This window comes from Oryctolagus cuniculus, chromosome 21, assembly GCF_051225735.1.
Source record: "Oryctolagus cuniculus isolate XC-2025 breed Fujian yellow rabbit chromosome 21, ASM5122573v1, whole genome shotgun sequence".
Classification (NCBI taxonomy): Eukaryota; Metazoa; Chordata; class Mammalia; order Lagomorpha; family Leporidae; genus Oryctolagus; species Oryctolagus cuniculus.
Window position 1 is genome coordinate 11545933 of NC_142887.1, and position 19108 is coordinate 11565040.

The 19108-nt window shown below is 53.3% G+C and overlaps 1 protein-coding gene across 12 annotated transcripts in view; it reads left to right on the forward strand.

Annotated features, from left to right (window-relative positions):
• Nucleotides 1–19108, forward strand: part of KDM2B (lysine demethylase 2B) — a 158146-nt gene that overhangs the window by 94850 nt on the left and 44188 nt on the right. For all 12 annotated transcript variants that reach the window (XR_011385264.2, XR_016227101.1, XM_070066159.2 and 9 more), the window contains 3 exons: nt 2648–2774; nt 6294–6772; nt 17667–17753. Coding sequence is in view for 10 of the 12 variants with exons in the window: in XM_070066159.2 (XP_069922260.1) it covers nt 2648–2774; nt 6294–6772; nt 17667–17753 (693 nt within the window). In the remaining 2 variants the exon portion in view is untranslated. The remainder of the gene's footprint in view (nt 1–2647; nt 2775–6293; nt 6773–17666; nt 17754–19108) is intronic.

Sequence of the window (19108 nt, forward strand, 5' to 3'; positions counted from 1 at the left end):
ACTGGGTCTCCATTGTCACCCTCCGGGCAGACCCGTCTCCCCTCCTTTCATTCCAAACCTGCCAGGAGAGATGGAAGAATTCCCCCAAAGAGTGAACGCTCAGCATGTTTGTTCCTTTCAAGACAGCGGCTCCACAGTCACCGCATACGTCCGACTCTGCTTAACTCAGTGAGGGACAGGGAGATCCGTTAACCGCGTCTCTCTCACCTTTATCTTTCTCCCCCCCTGCATTGGCTCGGTGAAAGCAGCCCTCCCAGGAGAGGTAACGCCGCCCGCCCTGCCCCTTCACAGCCAGCAGCACCCTCCCCCCCACCCCGCCTCCCCCTACCACCGGATTGTTTTTTTTTTCCCCCATTGATTTTTTTTTCCAGGAGAAAAACAAAATTTAAGATACTTCCACTGCCCTCAATATTTTATGTTTGCAAACGCTTGAGACCTGGGAGTTCCAGACACACTAAGACACCCTGGCTGCCGTCCCCCGAGGCCACCACGACTTGGGCCTCTGAGGAAGCACTGAGGCCGGTGCCACTGGAATGCAGATGGAAGCCCTGAGATAGGCGGTTTCCCTGCAGGCCAGGAGCCTTGCGTGCTTTTTCTGGCCGCTTTGCCTGTCGCTCGGGCCGGCTTCGCTGGTTAACGGCTCAGCTCCTTGGTGAGGCTCCGAATTTGTCAACAAATGATGTTGAGCAATCATGTGTTTAATGTTCCCGGGCATGTGGCTGGAAGCTTTTGGAGGCGAAGGGTGGAAGGCAACAGCCTTTTTGTAAGTCACCTCTTTGCAAGTTTTGTTTCCTGTGGTCCTCTCTTGGAAAAAAAAAAATTTTTTTAAACTGGAATTCCTTCATCAGCATTCGTTGTCACCCAGCTGGTTTCTCTTGCATTCAGCCACAAAGAAGGGAGACCTCCTTTCTCATCCTGAAGCATGGTGCCCCAGCCCGACAGGTCCTCAGGGCCCATGGTGCCTGTCGGTGGCACAGTTGATCGGATGGTGTCCAAACACTTGGAAAATCAAAGCCGACCTCAGGATTTTTGTCCGTCGATGGGAGTCAGGGTCCCATCAGCCTCTGGTTCAGGGATTGACACCTCAGTTTCAAAACTGTTTGTCCCCTGCCCTGGCATGGGGTTGGGCTGGAGACCCCCAAAGCCTTCTTCACAGGAGGTCAGATCTGCTGCTGGCTGGAGAGCCCCTCTGTCTTTCAAACTCCCAGGGGCAGTGACCCAGCACTGAAAACAGAGGCAGCCTCGTGCTACCCCAGCCTCTCAGGAAAGTAGCTGGAGCCAAGGAAGCTGCTAGATGGTGATCCCAACTCCGCTCATCTCCTCCCAGGGCTGAAGAGCATGTGGCCGCCGCGATTTCATTCCAGAGCTTTCCACCCCTGCCCCAGAGGCAGGGAGAGCAAAAGGGACCCATTTCTCAGGTGGGAGAAGAGGGGCCCCAGACAGGGAAAGCAGTGTCGCCATAGCAGAGAGTTGAGTGGGAGTGGACAAGGAGCTGAGAGCTAGGCCTCTTAAGAGGGGCAGAGTGGGAACTGCTCCAGGTGGCCACTCTGAGAAGGGCCGGCAAACAGTAACCTCGGGCCAATAGAGGACTGAGGTCTGCCTGTGTTTGTCCTTGTCCCAGGTGTAGAGTGTGCCTGTTCGTTGTCAGCAGAGACCACAGGGTAGCTGGGGGCGGGAGAATGTGTTTGCTCCACATCCCACTCCCTGAGTGGTTGGACGATGGCAAGACGTGTGCCCTCAGATGGAAGGCACGAGCGGGCAGGTCTGAGCGTGGACACATGGGACCTGCAGAGCATCCGCCACGACCTCACCCCTCCCAGGCCCACTCAGGGTGCAGGTTGTGGAAGGCCCCTCCGTGCCCAGGCCTTCAGCCGTGCCCCTTTCCCTCCTCTTTGGCTGCCATCTCCTCTGTGTGGACCCTGCATGGCCACCCCTCGGAATCCCCCACGGCCCAGGCCGTTTTACAGCTGCGATCCTCAAAGCTGTCTCCACCTCTACTTCCTCCCCTGTGAGAGGCAGCCGAGAGGGGATTTCCACATGGAGCTCAGCTCCAGGCCCGGGTGTGAATCCCCTGTTGTCGGGACAGTTCCAGGCCACACTGGGGACTTGTGTCTGAGGGAACTGGGCATTGCCAGGTGGGGACTGGGGAGTGGCAGGAGGCGGAAACCTGAAGCCCCGCCCCTGCAGGTAGGAGGATGCTCCGTAGCCTGTCAGCAAGTGGTGAGGCCCGTGGGTTGGTTCTGGTTTCCAAGGGGGCACACGAGGGTAGCAGAGTCTGGACAGGAATTTTTAAGAAGGGCGACGAGCCCGTGGTGGGGGTGGGGAGGCTGGACTCGGGCAGTGTGGGCTCCCAGGGGTCAGGGAGGACTCTATTTTCTGCATCTCACAGCATCACGAAGTGGACCTCGGCCTGCAGCCCAGGGACCTTTGGAGGGCCTCTCTGCCTCATCTGTGCATGCTCTGGCATCTGCCCCCAGCGCCTTCCTCCTGCCTTTGTCCAGTGCTCGCCCACCGCCATTTCTCCCTCCTATCATTTGCGCTCCCGCTGAGACGATGACAGTGACCCTCCCCCTCTCCCCCACTTCCCTGCCTCCTCCCCCCACTGTCCCCTGGAACTGACCCCCTCCTGCCTGGCCTCTGCTTTCAGGTGCAGCCTAAGTTCCGTTACCCCTTCTACTATGAGATGTGCTGGTATGTCTTGGAGAGATACGTGTATTGTGTGACCCAGCGCTCCCACCTCACTCAGGAGTACCAGAGGGAATCCATGCTCATTGGTGAGTGAACCCTGTGGGGCCCGGCTGGAGCAGAAACCGTTTCTGCAGGCCAAGAGCCCTTGGGTTGAGGGGGGGGTTTCTTTTTTTTTTTTTTTTTTTTTTATTTGAAAGGCAGAGATACATAGACTGAGTCTGAGATCTCCCGTATGCTGGTTCAAATGCTCACGATGGCGGGAAGTGGCCCAGGCTACAGCCAGGAACCTGGAACTCCGTCTGGGCCTCCTATATGGGTGCAGGGACCTATCACTGCTGCCTCCCAGGATGCGCATTAGCAGGGAGCTGGAAACTGGAAGCAAGGTGCCTCAGACTCGAGCACTCTGACGTGGGGTGTGGGGTCCCTGTGGTGTCCTAACTAACCGCTGTGCCAAACGCCAATCCCCAGCGGAACTCTGGAGTCATTTTTGGGCAGAAATCCTGGAGAGCCTTCATGGAAGCCATTCTTGTCAACTTCCCACTTGGAATACAGAACCCAAAAATTGAACTTGTCACCCCAGAAAGCGTCAGATTTGTGGCCTGCAGTCCGTGACCCTGCAGGGGCAGACAGGGCCCTGGCAAGGCCGCCAAAACAGGATCATCCCACGCTGCAAAGCATGTTGGGGATTTTATTTCTCCAAGGTCAAGGTCACCAACTGGCTTTTCCCCTGGGTTTTTGCCCTTTATTAGAGCAGGCCTGTAAGCTGCCTTCAGTGCCCAACCACCCTGGCCATCTTTGAGCCAGCGGGAGGGATGGCCAGGGCTGGCAGGGCAAGCTTGGAGGAACAGCTTAGAGGGTCACTCTGACCGAGGCAGGGAGCTCGCACGAAGCTGCAGTGTCGTTGCCCTGCCCTGCTGCTGGGACTTACAGGGACGTCATCTCCTCTCCACCCCTTGCCCTCACCCTGGCACACTGCTCTGTTCTGTTCTTGAGTCTTTTTTTTTTTGAGATTTATTTGAAAGGCAGAAATACAGAGAGAAAAAGAAGGAGATCTTCTTTCTTCAGGTTCACTCCCCCAGTGGCTGCAATGGCTGGAGTTGGGCCAGGCTGAAGCCAGGAGCTTGTTGCATATCTCCCACATGGGTGCAGGGGCCCAAGTATTTGCCATCTTCTGTTTTCCCGGGCCATTAGCAAGAAGCTGGATCAGAAATGGAGCAGCTGGGATTCGAACCAGCACCCAAATGGGATGCTGGCACTGCAGGTGGAGGCTTTACCTTCTACGCCACAGTGCCAGCCCCTGTCCTTGAATCTTGACTCACAAGCAGCAGCCCTGCTGCTGCGTCAGGCCGCTGCCATCTGGGGAGGAGGCGTGATTCTTCCCCTGTTAGCGCTGTTGCTGCCAAGGGCCTCTCCTGAATGCCGAATCCACTGTGGCTCAGTCCAGCGTGTCTTACCACAGGGTAGAAAGATCGGGTTGGGGGCCAGAGTTATGGTTAAGCCCCTGCTTGTGATGATAGCATGCCATATCAGAGTGCTGGTTTGAGTCCCAGCTGCTCTGCTTCCGCTCCAGCTCCTTGCTAATCTACCTGGGAGGCAGTGTATAATGTCCAAGTACTTGGCCCCTACCCTCCATGTGGGAGACCCAGATGGAGTTCCTAGGGCCATCTTCTGCTGCTTTCCCAGACACATTAGTAGGGAGCTGGATGGAAGGTGGCGGAGTGGGGACCCAAGAATTAATATTTCTGATATAGGATGCTGGCTTGACCCACTACACTACAACACTGGCCCCTATGCATTTTTTTTAAGTATTGACTATTTTCTTAAAAACATTGATTTATTTATTTGAAAGTCAGTTGCAGAGGGAGAGGGAAAGACAGAGAAAGAGATTTTCCCACCGCTGGTTCACTCCCCAAGATGGCCACAACAGCCAGCTCTGCGGCCAGGCCAAAGCCAGGAGCCAGGAGCTTCTTCCAGGTCTCCCATGAGGGCAGCTGGGGCCCAAGCACTTGGGCCGTCCTCTGCTGTTTTTCCCAGGCTCATTCACAAGGAGCTGAATCAGAAGTGGAGCAGCTGGAACGCAAAACGCTGCCCACATGGGATGCCGGCTTCAGAAGTGGCAGCTTTACCTGCCACACCACAAAACCTGCCTCCTCTTTTTTTTTTATTAAAAAATTTAATTTATTTGAGAGGCAGAGACACAGAGAGCTCTCACCTCGTGGTTTATTCCCTAAAATGCCTGCAATAGTTCCATTGCCAAAGTCAAGAGCTAGGAACTCAGTCCCGGTCTCGCACATGAGTGGCAGGAACCTGGTCACTTCAGCCATCACCACTGTCTACCTGGCTCTACCTCAGCAGGAAGCTGAAGTCAGGAGCCAGAGCTGCATATTAACCCAGGCACTCTGATGTGAGACACAGGTACCCCAGCTGGTACCCTGACCTAGACAAAGTGCTGGCACCTTGTATTTTTTATTTTTTTAAAGATTTTACTTATTTGTTTGAGAGGTAGAGTTGCAGACACAGAGAGGGAGAGACAGAGAGAAAGGCCTTCCATCCACTGGTTCACTCTCCAAATGGCTGCAATAACCGGAGCTGGGCTGATCTGAAGCCAGGAGCTTCTTCTGGGTCTCCCATACAGGTGCAGGGGCCCAAGGACTTGGGCCATTTTCCACTGCTTTCCTAGGCCAAAGCAGGGAGCTGGATCGGAAGTAGAGCAGCCAGGACTCAAACGAGTACCCATATGGGATGCCAGCACCACAGGCGGAGGCTTAGCCTACTATGCCACAGCACCAGCCCCCTACACCTTGTAATTTTTTAACAGCTCCTTTGGAATGCATTTTGCGTATCACACAGTCTGCCCACTTGAAGTTCACAGTCAGTGGCTGTCAATCTTACGTCCTGATCTTCCCCTCCCAGCCCTAGGCCACAGCCGATTTGCTCTCTGTAGACTTGCCCTGCTCTGGATGTCGTATATGAATGGGATCACAGTTGCTTTTCTGAATATGTGCTTTATTTGTACACATTAAAAAAATAATAGGGGCTGGTGCTGTGGTGCAGCGGGTTAACGCCCTGGCCTGAAGCAACAGCATCCTTAAGGGTGCCGGTTCTAGTCCTGGCTGCTCTTTTTCTGATCCAGCTCTCTGCTATGGCCTGGGATAGCAGTAGAAGATGGCCCAAGTCCTTGGGCTCCTGCACTAACGTGGGAGACCCAGAAGAAGCTCCTGGCTCCTGGCTTCTGATCGGCACAGCTCTGGCTGTTGCAGCCATCTGGGGAGTGAACCAGTGGATGGAAGACCTCGCTCTTTGTCTCTAACTTTCTCTGTTAACTCTGTCTTTCAAATAAATAAAATAAATCTTTAAAATAATAATAATAATAATAATAATAATAATAATAAAGTGCCAGGAGTGTCCGGAGAAGTGAAACCACCCTGGGACAAAGCAGGGCTCGGACCTGAGCCTTTCAGGAGGCGGGAGGTGCAGACTGGTAGGATCTTCTGAGAAGCTGGGTCTCCAGTGTAAAGGGGCGCTGTGGTGAGCAGGAGTTCCAGAGACTTCCAGCAGGGAGTCAGGCACCCATCTCTGTTTTTCTTGCGCCCCCTCCCCCACAGATGCCCCACGGAAGCCCAGCATAGACGGCTTCTCATCTGATTCCTGGCTGGAGATGGAGGAGGAGTCGTGCGAGCAGCAGCCCCAGGAGGAAGAGAAGGAGGAGGAGGAGGAGGAGGGCGAGGGTTCGGACAAGGCACCGAGGCCGCCCACCGAAGGCCCCGCCTCACCCACCAGCAACCCTTCTGAGGACCAGGAGGCCCCTGGGAAGAAGCCCAAGGCACCCGCCATGCGGTTCCTCAAAAGGACTTTGTCTAACGAGTCGGAGGAGAGTGTCAAGTCCACAGCCATGGCCACGGATTACCCCAAGACGCCCACCGGCTCCCCCAGCACCGAGGTCTCTGCCAAGTGGACCCACCTCACCGAGTTCGAGCTGAAGGGCCTGAAAGCTCTCGTGGAGAAACTGGAGTCCCTCCCAGAGAACAAGAAGTGCGTCCCCGAGGGCATCGAGGACCCCCAGGCACTTCTGGAGGGTGTGAAGGTGGGTAGGGGTTCCTTGGGGTTGGGGGCCGGGGCAGGGGACAGGTTCTTTGCAGTGACTTGGGACAGCTCGGCCCTGGTAGCTCAGCCTAGACTGTTCTGGGAGTTTGTCCAGTGTCAGGAGGGGACCCTAGTGGCTTCTGACTATGCAAGCCTGTCAAGGGTGTCTGAGCAGAGGCCACCAGTAAGCTGCAGAGGGACCTCTCAGAAGACTCTGGCTTGTGGGTGACAGCAGGTTCTTTCTCAGCTGAAGTCACGAGACAGAGCCGGCTGTCAAACCTAGGTGCCCCAACTGATGTCCTAACCCCGAGGCCCATTGCCAGTCCCTGGAGGATTTGTTTGCAAACAGCTTCCTTGGGACGTAGCTCACATGCCCTTACCCATCCACTTGATGCCCTGAGGCCTCGCCAGCGGCAGTGTTACTTGTCCGGCAGCCGTGCCGGCGGTAGTTTTGGGGACAGAGTCCTCCTTCCTGGTCAGGAAGCCTTGCTGTTCCGGCCAGCTTCCCTGCAGTGTGCATCTGTTTGTTTTTCTGGGAGCAGCTTGTACAGCCGCCAGCCAGCCAGAGCGGGGCCTACCTGCCTGCGGCTGGGCAGCCGAGAATGGCAGGGCAGGGCCAGTGCGGTGACATTGGGCGGCTGGGTTCTGTCGGCGTGGTAGAGACTGTCCTGGATGTCTATCCAGGCACCAGGAGGATGTTTGATTGCATGTAACTAACGAGGCAGTAGGCTCAGAGAGGTTAAGGCACATGTCTGGTGTCACAGAGCCGGCCGATGATGGAGCTGGGAGGAGGGCCTCCGGAGCTCCCTTTGAGCTCTGTGATGTCTGATGCCCACGTCAGCTGCCCGCGGGGTTGGACACTGAATCTAAGTGTCTTCATGGCTCCAAGCTTCTGGGCACTTGGTGGTCCATATTCACGTAGGCAACACTGTGTTAGTGCCAGGGTATGGAAGTGCTAAGACTGTCCTGCTCTCTGGGGGCTCAGTGACCAGTGGGGTCCAACAGAGGAGACCTGGGGCCCACACAGGTAGACTGACAGGGACCACCAGCAGAGGGAGCCGGTGCATAAAATCACTTGTCCAGGTGTAGCTCCCGCACACAGCAGGTGTGCGCGTTCCTTCCAGATGCTGTGAAAGCAAAGGCTTGCGGCTCAGGGGATATCGCCAGGTAAGAGCTCCCTGGAAAGCAAATCTCCGCTTGTGAATGGGTCTGTGCCATGGAAGCCTGGCATTTTGGGGAGGTTGCTGACCCTTTTTGGGGGGAGTTTGTGGAAAATAATGGACTCCCCCATTTTCCCCAGTATTTGTTTATATACACAGAATTTTACATGTGATTTAGGGGATCTTGAAGTTAAGATCCTCCCGCCCCTGTCTCCCTGATCGCCTCCAGGGTAATGTCTGCCTCGTTCGTTTCCTGGGGCTGACAGAATGGAGTCCCACACACTGCGGGCTTAAATGACAGAACCCCCCCCTCCCCCCGAACCAGGAGGCCACGCAGGCTCTGGGGAGGGTCCTTCCTTGTCTCCTCCAGCTGTTGCCCGCAGCCCCTGGCCTTCCTGGCAGGTAGCCCTGTCGCTCCTGTCTCTGCCTCCTCGCTGGGACTGACTTCCTGAGTGCTGCCGTTGAATATGGGCCCAGCCTATGCAGTGTGACCTCATCCTTGCTTGATGCGATCTGATGCTGGGTGCTCGTGGTTTAGGGAGGCGCACATTCAACCCCATATCTCATCTCCTCCCTCTTGGGTTGGCAACCTCCATCAGTAGGTGAAAGTCCTAAGATAGGAAGGAGTCCCTCCTAGAGGCATCTCGATCCAACTAGAACCCAGGGGGCTTGGAGGGCCTGTGGCTGTTTGGGGGCAGGTCTCCTCTTCAAATCAGTTGTGACTGGAAGAAAACCAGGTGTCTTGCAAGGTTGTGAAGGGCCTGGGCCTGCATGGAAAGAGACTGCCAAGGCTGGAAGTGCGTCTTTCTTTTTGTCCAATTCCCGTTTGCAGGGTGATTCCGCAGCTGCTTAGTGAGAGGTCCCAGTAGCCCCCCTCCTTAATTAAGGCCACGCCACACCCTCCTTCCCATGACTCCTCACTCCCCCACCTGCCAGAGTGTCAGACAACTCACTGTGGGAATCCACCTTTCTTTTAAAAAAATAAATAAATAAAGTTTTTTTTTTAGACTTACCTATTTATTTGAAAGGTAGAGTTACAGACAGAGAGGTCGGTCTTCTATCCACTGGTTTACTCCCCAAATGACTGAAACAGCTGGAGTTGGGCCGATCCGGAGCCAGGAGCTTCTTCTGGGTCTCTCACATTGGTGCAGGAGCCTAAGGACTTGGGCTGTGTTCTATTGCTTTCTGAGGTCATGGCAGAGAGCTGGATTGGAGGAGGAGCAGCCAGGACTCGAACCAGCGTCCATATGGGACGCCAGCACCTCAGGCGGAGGCTTAGCCCACTATGCTATAGCACCAGACCCCACCTTTCTCATTGTGTGGAATTATGGGTCCCCAGGGAATTACTGGACTACTTGGAATTATGGGTATGAAAGAAACAGGAGCCATTGTTTTCAGGTGTTATTTTTTCTTAACACCAAGCTCCAAGTATAAGAGGAAGGAACCCTCAGTTAAGAGTGCACTATCCACACAGGTGTTCCATTTTAAGAGGAAAAGTTCTGGAGTCAGGCTGAAGCCCCTGTGCTACCCATCACCTGCTGAGTGCTTTTATGGATATTGGAAGATGGTACTGGTGCGGACCCCTGCATCGTGGGGCTGGGAACCCAGGGAGGTGGTGTTTGTGCTTGAAACTAGAGCTGACAGTGTCTCCAGTGTTCCAGACAAGGTGGCATGGAGTCAGCCCAGTTTACGGTCAGGTTCAGGGGCTTGTGAAGCCTGTACCACTGCAAGAGGAGGGAAAGGAGCAGGAAGGCCCAGGAATCTATTCCAACCTGGGCAAAGCTACACCCGATAAAAGGGTGGCTTGAGCCAAACAAGGTGGGGCACTTTTTTTTTCTTTGGCCTAAGATTATTTCTGGGCCCCCAAACCACAAAAATAATCCCTACACGTTCCACAGCTACATCGGCTTTCCAACTCAATAAACATTTACATTTCCCTGCGCTTAGAACCTGTTCAGTGGCTGACAGAGGACGGGGCAGGGTGTCCCCACAGGAAGTAAGACACAAGCCACAGAGAAGTCAGCGGCCGGCCTCGGTGGCATTTTGCCAGGTGCCAGGTGCCTTCCTTGCGTTAGATGTCTCACTGCCACTGCTGCTTTCCCGTCATTGTAGATAGGGAAGCAGAGAGGGGTGCGGTGCCTTGGCCGTGATGTGCTATGGCAAGGGCGTTTGCTAGTTTCCTGTGGCTGCCCTGACACATTACTTACTGCAAACTCCATGGCTTCAAGCAACAGGAACTGATCCTGCGATGTCTCCAAGGCCGGAAGTCCAGGCTCACAGTGTGGGAAAGGCCGTGGTCCTCGGGCAGGATCCTCCCTACCTCTTCCCTCCTGGAGCCTCCTGGCCTGTGCTTGCTTCTCTCCAGTCTCTGCCCAAATCTCTTCTCTTTCTTGTAAAGACGGAAGCCGTTGGATTTACAGACTGTCACATCCTTAGATTCTCAGTACATTTGCAAAGACCTTTTTTCCAAGTAAGGTAACTGGGGATTAAGACTTGATCACAACTTTTGGGGGGACACACCTCAAGCCACTGCAGATGGGTTTTCACCTGTAGCCGCAAGACAGTTGGGCTGGAAAGGAGGGAGGGGTCCTGAGGGCCTTGGGTTACACTGACACTTGGCAGGGGTCCTCACTTGTAGCGAGGAGGCTCCCTGAGTTAAACCGACACTTGGCGGGGGTCCTCACCTGTAGCAAGGGGGTTCCCTGAGACCGCCAGGTTCCCCAGCTGCTCCCTGCCATTACTGCCCTGTGTCTCTTACCAGCCTGCAGCTGGTGCTTCTATCCCGAAGCCTGCCTCTGTCTTACTGTCCCAGCTGTAATGTTTTTAGTCACTGCGTAGATGGAGTTTCTAATTAGTAATCCCCATACTGAGGAGCAATGGGCCTGAACCCATTGTTAGTGAATTAAACTCTTTGAGAAAAGTTGGCATGAGGGAGGGCCGAGGGGCAGCCGCCCGTTGTCTGTGGTTGTCTTGTTAGGTCAAACACAGGGCAGTTTCCGGCAGAAGCTCTCAGAAAACCTGCCCTGGGCTTTCCGAGGCAGAAGGCTTGTGGGTGTAACCCTTAGGGGGCCGAGCTGGTCTGGCTACCAGACCTGCCTTGTATCTACACTTCCAGAAGCCGCAGGGAGTATCAATTCAGGCAGGGCATGGCGACAATGCTCCCCTCCAGCACAATCTACTTCTCAGAGGCAAAAATCTCCAAATAGAATAATCCCTTTTCCTGCTGCCTGACTCACACAAAAATGCTTACCCAAGGGACAGGACTCAGGGTGCCCCCTGGTGGCCACAGAGGGGAATACCAGCTTCCCGAAGTGCAGGAACTTGGTGGAAAATGGAACAAAAGACAATTTTAACAAAATATCTATCTATCTATCTATCTATCTATCTATCTATCTATCTATCTATCTATTTGAAAGGCAGAGTTACAGAGAGAAAGGGAGGGAGAGACAAGAGACAGAGCTTCCTTTCTCTGGTTCATTCCCCCAAATGCCTGCAATGGCCAGAGCTGGGCCAGACTGAAGCAAAGAGCCAGGAGCTTCCCTCGGGTCTACAGCATGGGTGCAGGAGCCCAAGGATGTGGGCCTTCCACTACTTTTCTAGACACATTAGTGGGGAGCTGGATTGGAACTTGAGCAGCCGGGACTTAAACTGGCGCCCATATGGGATGCTGGCTCCTTACCCATTACACCACAGCACTGGCCCACAGACAAGTTTATTTTGGGACCAAAGAGACCTCGGAATAATATATACAGAGGCTTCAAAAAGTTAACAGAAAACACATATTATGAAAAAACTTTGTGGATTTCAAGAACTTTTGAAGCAAATTAATTTGTTAATTCCATTTTTCCATGAACTTTAAAAAAAATTTACTTGAGAGAGAGAGAGAAATAAAAAGAAAGGGAACTTCCCTCCACTGGTTCAGTCCCCAAATGCCAATAACAGCCAGGGGAGGCCAGGCTGAAACCAGGAGCCTAAAACTTCATCTGGGTCTCCCAGGTCACTAGAAAATTTATTTATTGTTGTTAATTTATTAATCACTAATTCAATGGCAGTAGTAGCTTTTTTTTTTTTTTTTTAGATTTTTTTAAAATTTATTTTACTTGAAAGTCAGAGTTACACAGAGAGAGAAGGAGAGGCAGAGAGAAAGGTCTTCCTTCAGGTGGGTTACTCCCCAAATGGCCACTACGGCCGGCGCTGCACCAGTCCGAAGCCAGGAGCCAGGTGCTTCCTCCTGGTCTCCCATGCGGGTGTGGGGCCCAAGCACTTGGGCCATCCTCCACTGCCTTCCCAGGCCACAGCAGAGAGCTGGACTGGAAGAGGAGCAACCGGACAGAATCCAGCGCCCCAACCAGGACTAGAACCTGGTGCCCATATGGGATGCCGGTGCCACAGGCGGAGGATTAGCCAAGTGAGCCACTGCGCTGGCCCCAATTAATAGCTTTTTGTAACCAACCATCCCTCTAAAGAAATTCTAGCTCTGGGAATGAAATGACAGGAAATCTTGCGACAGTTCAGAAGAAAGCTCAAGGCCAAGTCGAGTGGGTGCTACCTTCAATCACATGCAGAGAGGCTTTTGTGACCCAGTGGCCTGTGGGCAAACCAACCTACAGTGCATTTGGTTCACAGTGGTGTTTTTTAAATTTTATTTTTTGACAGGCAGAGTGGACAGTGAGAGAGAGAGACAGAAAGGTCTTCCTTTGCCGTTGGTTCACCCTCCAATGGCCACCGTGGCCGGCGCACCGCGCTGATCCGAAGGCAGGAGCCAGGTGCTTCTGGTCTCCCATGGGGTGCAGGGCCCAAGGACTTGGGCCATCCTCCACTGCACTCCCTGGCCACAGCAGAGGGCTGGCCTGCAAGAGGGGCAACCGGGACAGAATCTGGTGCCCCGATCGGGACTAGAACCTGGTGTGCTGGCGCCACAAGGCGGAGGATTAGCCTAGTGAGCCACGGCGCCGGCCTCAGAGTGGTTTTTAAAGAAAGAGTTTCACTTGGTTACAGCCTTTAAAAATGTAGATATTTCAATTTAAAATCTTGATCTTGGGTTGCTTCAGAGAAATCAGAACTGGTAGGAACTTTCTCGCCCCTGGGAGGAGAGTAGCTTGGAACTGAGTGGTATTTGCTATCTTTTTTTTTTTTTTTTTAAGATTTATTTATTTATTTGAAAGTCATAGTTACATAGAGAAGGAAAGGCAGAAAGAGAGAGAGGTCTTCCATCCACTGGTTCACTCCCCAAATGGCTCTAACAGCTGGAGCTGTGTCTATCCAAAGCCAGGAGCCAGAAGCTTCTTCCAGGTCTCCCATGCTGGTGCAGGGATCCAAGGACTTGGGCCATCTTCCACTGCTTTCCCAGGCCACAGCAGAGAGCTGGATTGGAAGTGGAGCAGCCGGGACTCGAACTGGCACTCATATGGGATGCCGGCACTGCAAGCGGCAGCTTTACCCACTGTGCCACAGTGCTGGCCCCCATTTGCTATCTTTAGGCAGGGCTTGTGGTGTCCAGTTTTGCCACAGGCCCTGCCACTCGCTGCTGCCCTAGTCTTTCACATCCTTCACTTCACTGCGTGCTCTTGGAGGCACTGAGTGTGTCAGCCTAGGGATGACGATCGGACTAAAGGGACAGGAAGTCTGGGGAGTGGTGATTCCTCCTCGAAACACGTGGCGTCCATCAGTGACAGGGGCTTCAAAGGTTCTGGCTGAACATGGAGCATCTTTCTGGAAAGTTCTCTCTCTCTTACTGACCTTTCAATAGAAAAAAAATCACCGATACAATGGGATGCGGTAGAGGGTATGAAAGTCAAGGGCATTGTTAGGGGAAAGCACTAAAAGACATCCCGATTTCCTGCATGCTTGGGCTCCTGTGGGCACATGTGCCTCCTCTGTGACTGGGGAAGGTCTGAGACATGCTTTCTGTGAAATTGGTGGCTGAGTTAGATCTCCATGGCTTGCAAGGTCAATCCAGGTCTCGTATGTGCATGGCAGGGACCTAGGTATGGCTGCCTTCCAGGGTGCACCTTAGCAGGAGGGGGGATCAGAAGTGGAGGAGCAGAGACACAGACCAGGCCTTCCACTATGGGATGCGGGTGTCCAGGTGGTGACTTAACTGCTCTGGCAAACAGCCACCCCAGCTAACCCCTCATTCTGCATATCCCCAGCCCCTGGCACCCACCATCTATGAATGTGACTGCCGGAGGCACTGCATAGAATTGGGCTCGTGCGGTGTGCGTCTGGCTTGTATCACTTAGCGTAACTTCTTCAAGATTCTTCCACATCGTGGTCTATGTCAGGATTTCCTTTCTTGGGGTAAAAGCAGCATTCCAGTGTGTGGACCATTCACCCCTTGGAGGCCCCGGGGTTGCTTCTGTCCTGGGGCTGTTGTGAGCGATCCCCTTACGGATGCGCACCTCCCATCATTTTAAAGACAAGCTGCGTGGTACTGTGATCAACAGGCCCAGGTTTCGGAGTTTGGAGTTGGCTTGATACAGACTCAGCCTGGCCCTCAGCCTGGCCCTCACCTCTTAGTACCTGCCTGGACCTGGCTGGTTCCCTTGATCAGTGCTGTGGAAACGACAGCGGCCCCTGTCGCAGGGTGGTGAAGGGGCTCGAATACTAGAGTGGACGTGAAGTGTCTGCCGCAGCGCGCTGCACAGGGCCAGCACAGTTGGCACTTCAGAGTGTCAGGCTCAACCTACCGCAGAATGAGAATATTTGGGCAAAATAAACTGCCTCTGCAGAGACTTTTGTCTTGTCCTCCCCTTCACAGTGCAGTATGACAGTTGTCTGTGCACGTAATCCAGAGGTGATTTAAAGCAGACAGGAAGATGTAAGGGGGTGCTGTGCAAACTCTACACCCTTTTGTGCTGGGACCTTGAGTGTCCACAGAAGTTGTCTGTGGGAGGTCCCGGAACTGAGGGACAGCCGTGTTTCCTCTTTAGGGTTGTATTTTTTTTTTAATTTATTGTATTTACTTGAAAGGCAGAGTTACAGAGAGAGAGGGAAAGACAGAGAGAGAGAGAAAGATCTTCCATCTGCTGGTTCACTCCCCAAACAGTTTCAACAACCTGGGCTGAGTCAGGCAGAAGCCAAGAGCCCAGAGCTTCTTCCAGATCTCCCATGTGGGTGCAAGGGCCCAAGCACTTGGGCCATTTTCTGCTGCTTTTCCAGGCTATTAGCTGGGAGCTGGATTGGAAATAGAGTAACTGGGACTCGAACCAGCGTCCATATGGGATGCCAGCATTGTAGGCAGCAGCTTAAATGGTTACAACACAATGCCAGCCCCTAAGGTTGTATTTGTTTATTTCAGGGTGGAAAGACAGACAGGGCTCTCCTCTGCTTGTCCGCTCCCCAAATGCCCACAACAGCTGAGACTGAGGCTGGGCCAGGCTGGAACCAGGAGCCAAGGACTCCACCCCAGGTCTCTGCCACCCCTGTGGGAGACCTCCATACTTGAGCCGTCACCTGCTGCCTGCCAGGGTGCACAGTAACAGGACTGGAATCAGGAGTGGAACCAGGACCCAGACACAGTCCCTCTAACAGGGGATGCAAGTGTGCCAACAGGCTCGTTTAACCGCTGTGCCAGAGGCCTGGCCCTGTATTCCTGTTAAAATATGCAGCATATAAGTTAAAAAAAAAATGGCAGCTTTAGCATTCTGTTTTGCTTTATTGTGGCTGCTATGAATGTCTGGCATTTTTTTGCAAAGTATTTTATTAATAGACTTTGTTTTGGAGCAGTTTCAAACTTGTAGAAAAATTCAGCAGGTGGCACAGAGTTCCTATTCACATCCCTCATACCTGGTGTTCCCCTATTATTATTAACAGGTTTTGTTAGCAAAGTAGACTTTTTTTTAAATTTTATTTTATTTATTTGAAAGGCAGAGTTACAGAGAGACGGAGAGAGAGGTCTTCCATCCGCTAGTTTGCTCCCCAGGTGGCCGCAATGGCCGGACCTGTCTCCATCTAAAGCCAGGAGCCAGGAGCTTCTTCCAGGTCTCCCACACGGGTACAGGGGCCTGAGGACTTGGGCCATCTTCTGCTGCTTTCCCAGGCTATAGCAGAGAGCTGGATCAGAAGTGGAGCAGCCGGGACTTGAACCGGAGCCCATATGGGATGCCAGCACTGCAGGTGGCAGCTTTACCTGCTATGCCACAGTGCAGGTCCTGCAAACTAGATTTGTTACAGTTAATGAGCCAGTACTGACACAAAAGTGAAGATTACCCTTAAAACCCACAGCGTATTCCGGCTTCCTCGGTTTTTACCTAGTATCCTTCGTCTGTCCTGGGACCCCACCCAGCACACGTCACATGTGTGCACACGTCACGTGTGCTTCTCCTGTTTCTCAAGGCCTCCTGGCAGTGACGGCTGATTTCCGTTACCTTTTCAGTTTCAGGGAGTCCTGGTCAGGGATTTGATAGAGTGTCCCTCGTCGGGGTTTGTGCATTGCTATTACTTGTGTGATTTTACTTTCTGGACGCTTACCACGGGTTAGTTATGGTGGAGGCTTCAGGGATGGGGCATTTGTCAATCACTTAATGCTGCCTAGGTGCCGGGGTCAGGATTTGGACCTTAACCGTGGGGGCTGTTGGCTGCCTCTTGGGAGCAGTGGAAGGAGTTGGTTCTTCCGGCTGGTTAGAGGTGATGGTCACAGCTCGAAGAATCAGGCAACAGATAGATGGTCCCCTGGGCAGCAGGACAGCAGGTGGAGTCAGTCAGAAGGGAAAGGAGTCACCTGGGTGAGGGGGTTGGGGAGAATGAGGTCGGAGATGCCTCCGAAGAAATGTTTTTCTAACGTCCAGAAATTCATGGTCAAGGGTTGGAGGAGACCTGTGATGGGTTACACACAGTTTTTAATAGAATGCCATGGATGTAGCCAAGAAAACCCATGTTTGGGGTGACCTTGGCTAGGACGTCTAGTGCCAAAAGAACCTGGGTGTAGGTACTGCTGGTCATGGGCCAGAGGCAGGCTCAGGGCTCTGCCCCTTCCTAGTTGGGCGCAGGATCCACGTCCCTTGCACCTTTCTGAGCCTTGGCTGTCTCACCTGTAAGTTCCAGGCAGTTTAGTGGTGTCTGACAGCTGGGTGAGGTTCTAAAGTCAGCCAGCTCCATCCAAGGCCAGAATTTGGAGAGTCAGAATTACCCTTCACGAACCTTCGAACCACTCACAAAGGAGCAGGAACACCACGTGCCTTGTAGGAGACCAGCGCCCAGCTGGGCAGGCGGCCGGTGCAGCCCATTTTCCTGCAACATTTGGCCAGGTGATGCTGTCCGTGGTGAAATCAGACCAAATGTCTGCTGATGTCCAGGGCTCACCTTGAAGGCACAATCACACATCAGGGTCAGAATACACATTGCCGGTAGGCTGGAGGAAGGACAGGGCCAGGGCTCTGTGCAGGTGTCGAGACCTGCAAGGCCGCTTTTGTGATTTGTTTGCGTCTCTGAGTGCCCAGTTGGACGTGTGTACCTTAGAGGGACTGTGGCACGCAAGTCTGTGATGCTGGACGAGTACTGGGTGTCCTCGGTGTGACCGCTGGGTGATACGTGGGTTGGAGAGGGGGATGCTGGGTGCGATGCAGGGGCCCCTAAAGACTTGGTTTCTACTGGCTGTGTGGCTGTGTGGGTGGTGGGGCACAGGCATCAACTTTGCGGAGTATCTGTGTTGTGCTGGCTTAGGTGCGACCGCCAGCCCCCTCTGAAGTCCTCCCCCTCCACCTGGGCTAACGTGGCTCCTTTGTTTGGCCACAGAATGTCCTGAAGGAGCACGCGGATGACGACCCCAGTCTGGCCATCACTGGAGTCCCCGTGGTCACTTGGCCAAAGAAGACTCCGAAGGTAAGAGGCAGCCTGCCTGTGGCTGGAGGCCGCTTCCCCCGCCTTTCACACCTCCTGTAGGATGGGTGGGTGTTGGCAGCTGGTCTTGTTGGGGGGGCTCCTGGGACAGGGAACCCCAGTTAGGAATGATTTTCTCAATTTGGTCATTGCAAAGTTTTGATTTTGAGAGGGAATTGTTTTGCTTAGTTGTGGAACCTGCCAGCAGTGCCCCCTGGTGGTCACACAGAAAATTGTGGAGGAAGTGATGCCTTGCCGGTTCCCTGTGGTCAGGTGGATTGCCTGCCTCTACTCTTACTTCTTTTTCTTTCTTCCTTTTCTTTTTCTTTTTTTTTTACATTTTTAGTTTTTAGCCATTTCTTTGAAAGACAGAGAGACAAAGATATCTGCCGTCCTCTGATTTACTCCCCAAATGCCCACAACAGCTGGGACTGGGTCCGGCCAAAGCCAGGAACTGAGAACTCCATCCAGGTCTCCCACCTGGGTGGCAGGGACACAACCACTTGGGCCATCACGGCTGCCCCCCAGGATGCACATGAGGAAGCCAGAAATTGGGGAACAGAGTTGAGCCTGGACCGCAGGCACTCCCATGCCAATATGGGCGTCCCAAGCTACAGCTTAAATGCTAGGCCAGACACCCACCCTGCTTCCTTCCTTTCCCTCCTGCTTCCTGTGGCTGTTTACCCCTCTGTCTTCGTCCGTTTTCTGTTGCTGTAACCAACTACTTGAGGTTGAGTGCTTTAGGAAGAAATTTCTGATGGTTCCAGAGGCCAGCAAATGCAAAGGGCTGCACCCAGTGGGGACCTTGCTGTGGGGTCCTGAGGTGGGGAGGGGGCTCCTGAGACACCCGCACTGGCTTTTCTAACAGGCCCACTCTCCCCCCATAACCCACCGACCCATGGTCCTCTTACCTCTCTAAGGTCCTGCCTCAAAACCATCAACACAGGACTTTGGGGATCAAGTTTTTGGCACTGGAATTCTGGGGTCAGACATACAAACCCTAGCACTCTCTGTTTCAGGCACAGGTATCACTCATGTGTTTAGAGTGTATATGAAGAGTTGTGCGACCATTGCCACCATGTTCTGAAACACTCTCCCACTCCCAAAGAGAAATCTCAGTAGTCAGTGTCCCCTGTTAATCATCCCCTCCCTGCTACCCCAGGGAACCACCAGTCTTCTTTCTGTCCTCATGGCTTTGCCTGAAGTGGAATCACGTGCTATTTTGTCCTTTTGTATCTAACTTACTTAGCGTGTTGTTTTGGCTTGGTTTTTAAAGTTTTTAAAATTTATGCACAAGGTAGAGTAAGGGGGTGGGGGACAGATCTTCCATTCGCTGTTTTATTCCCCAAATGCCCACA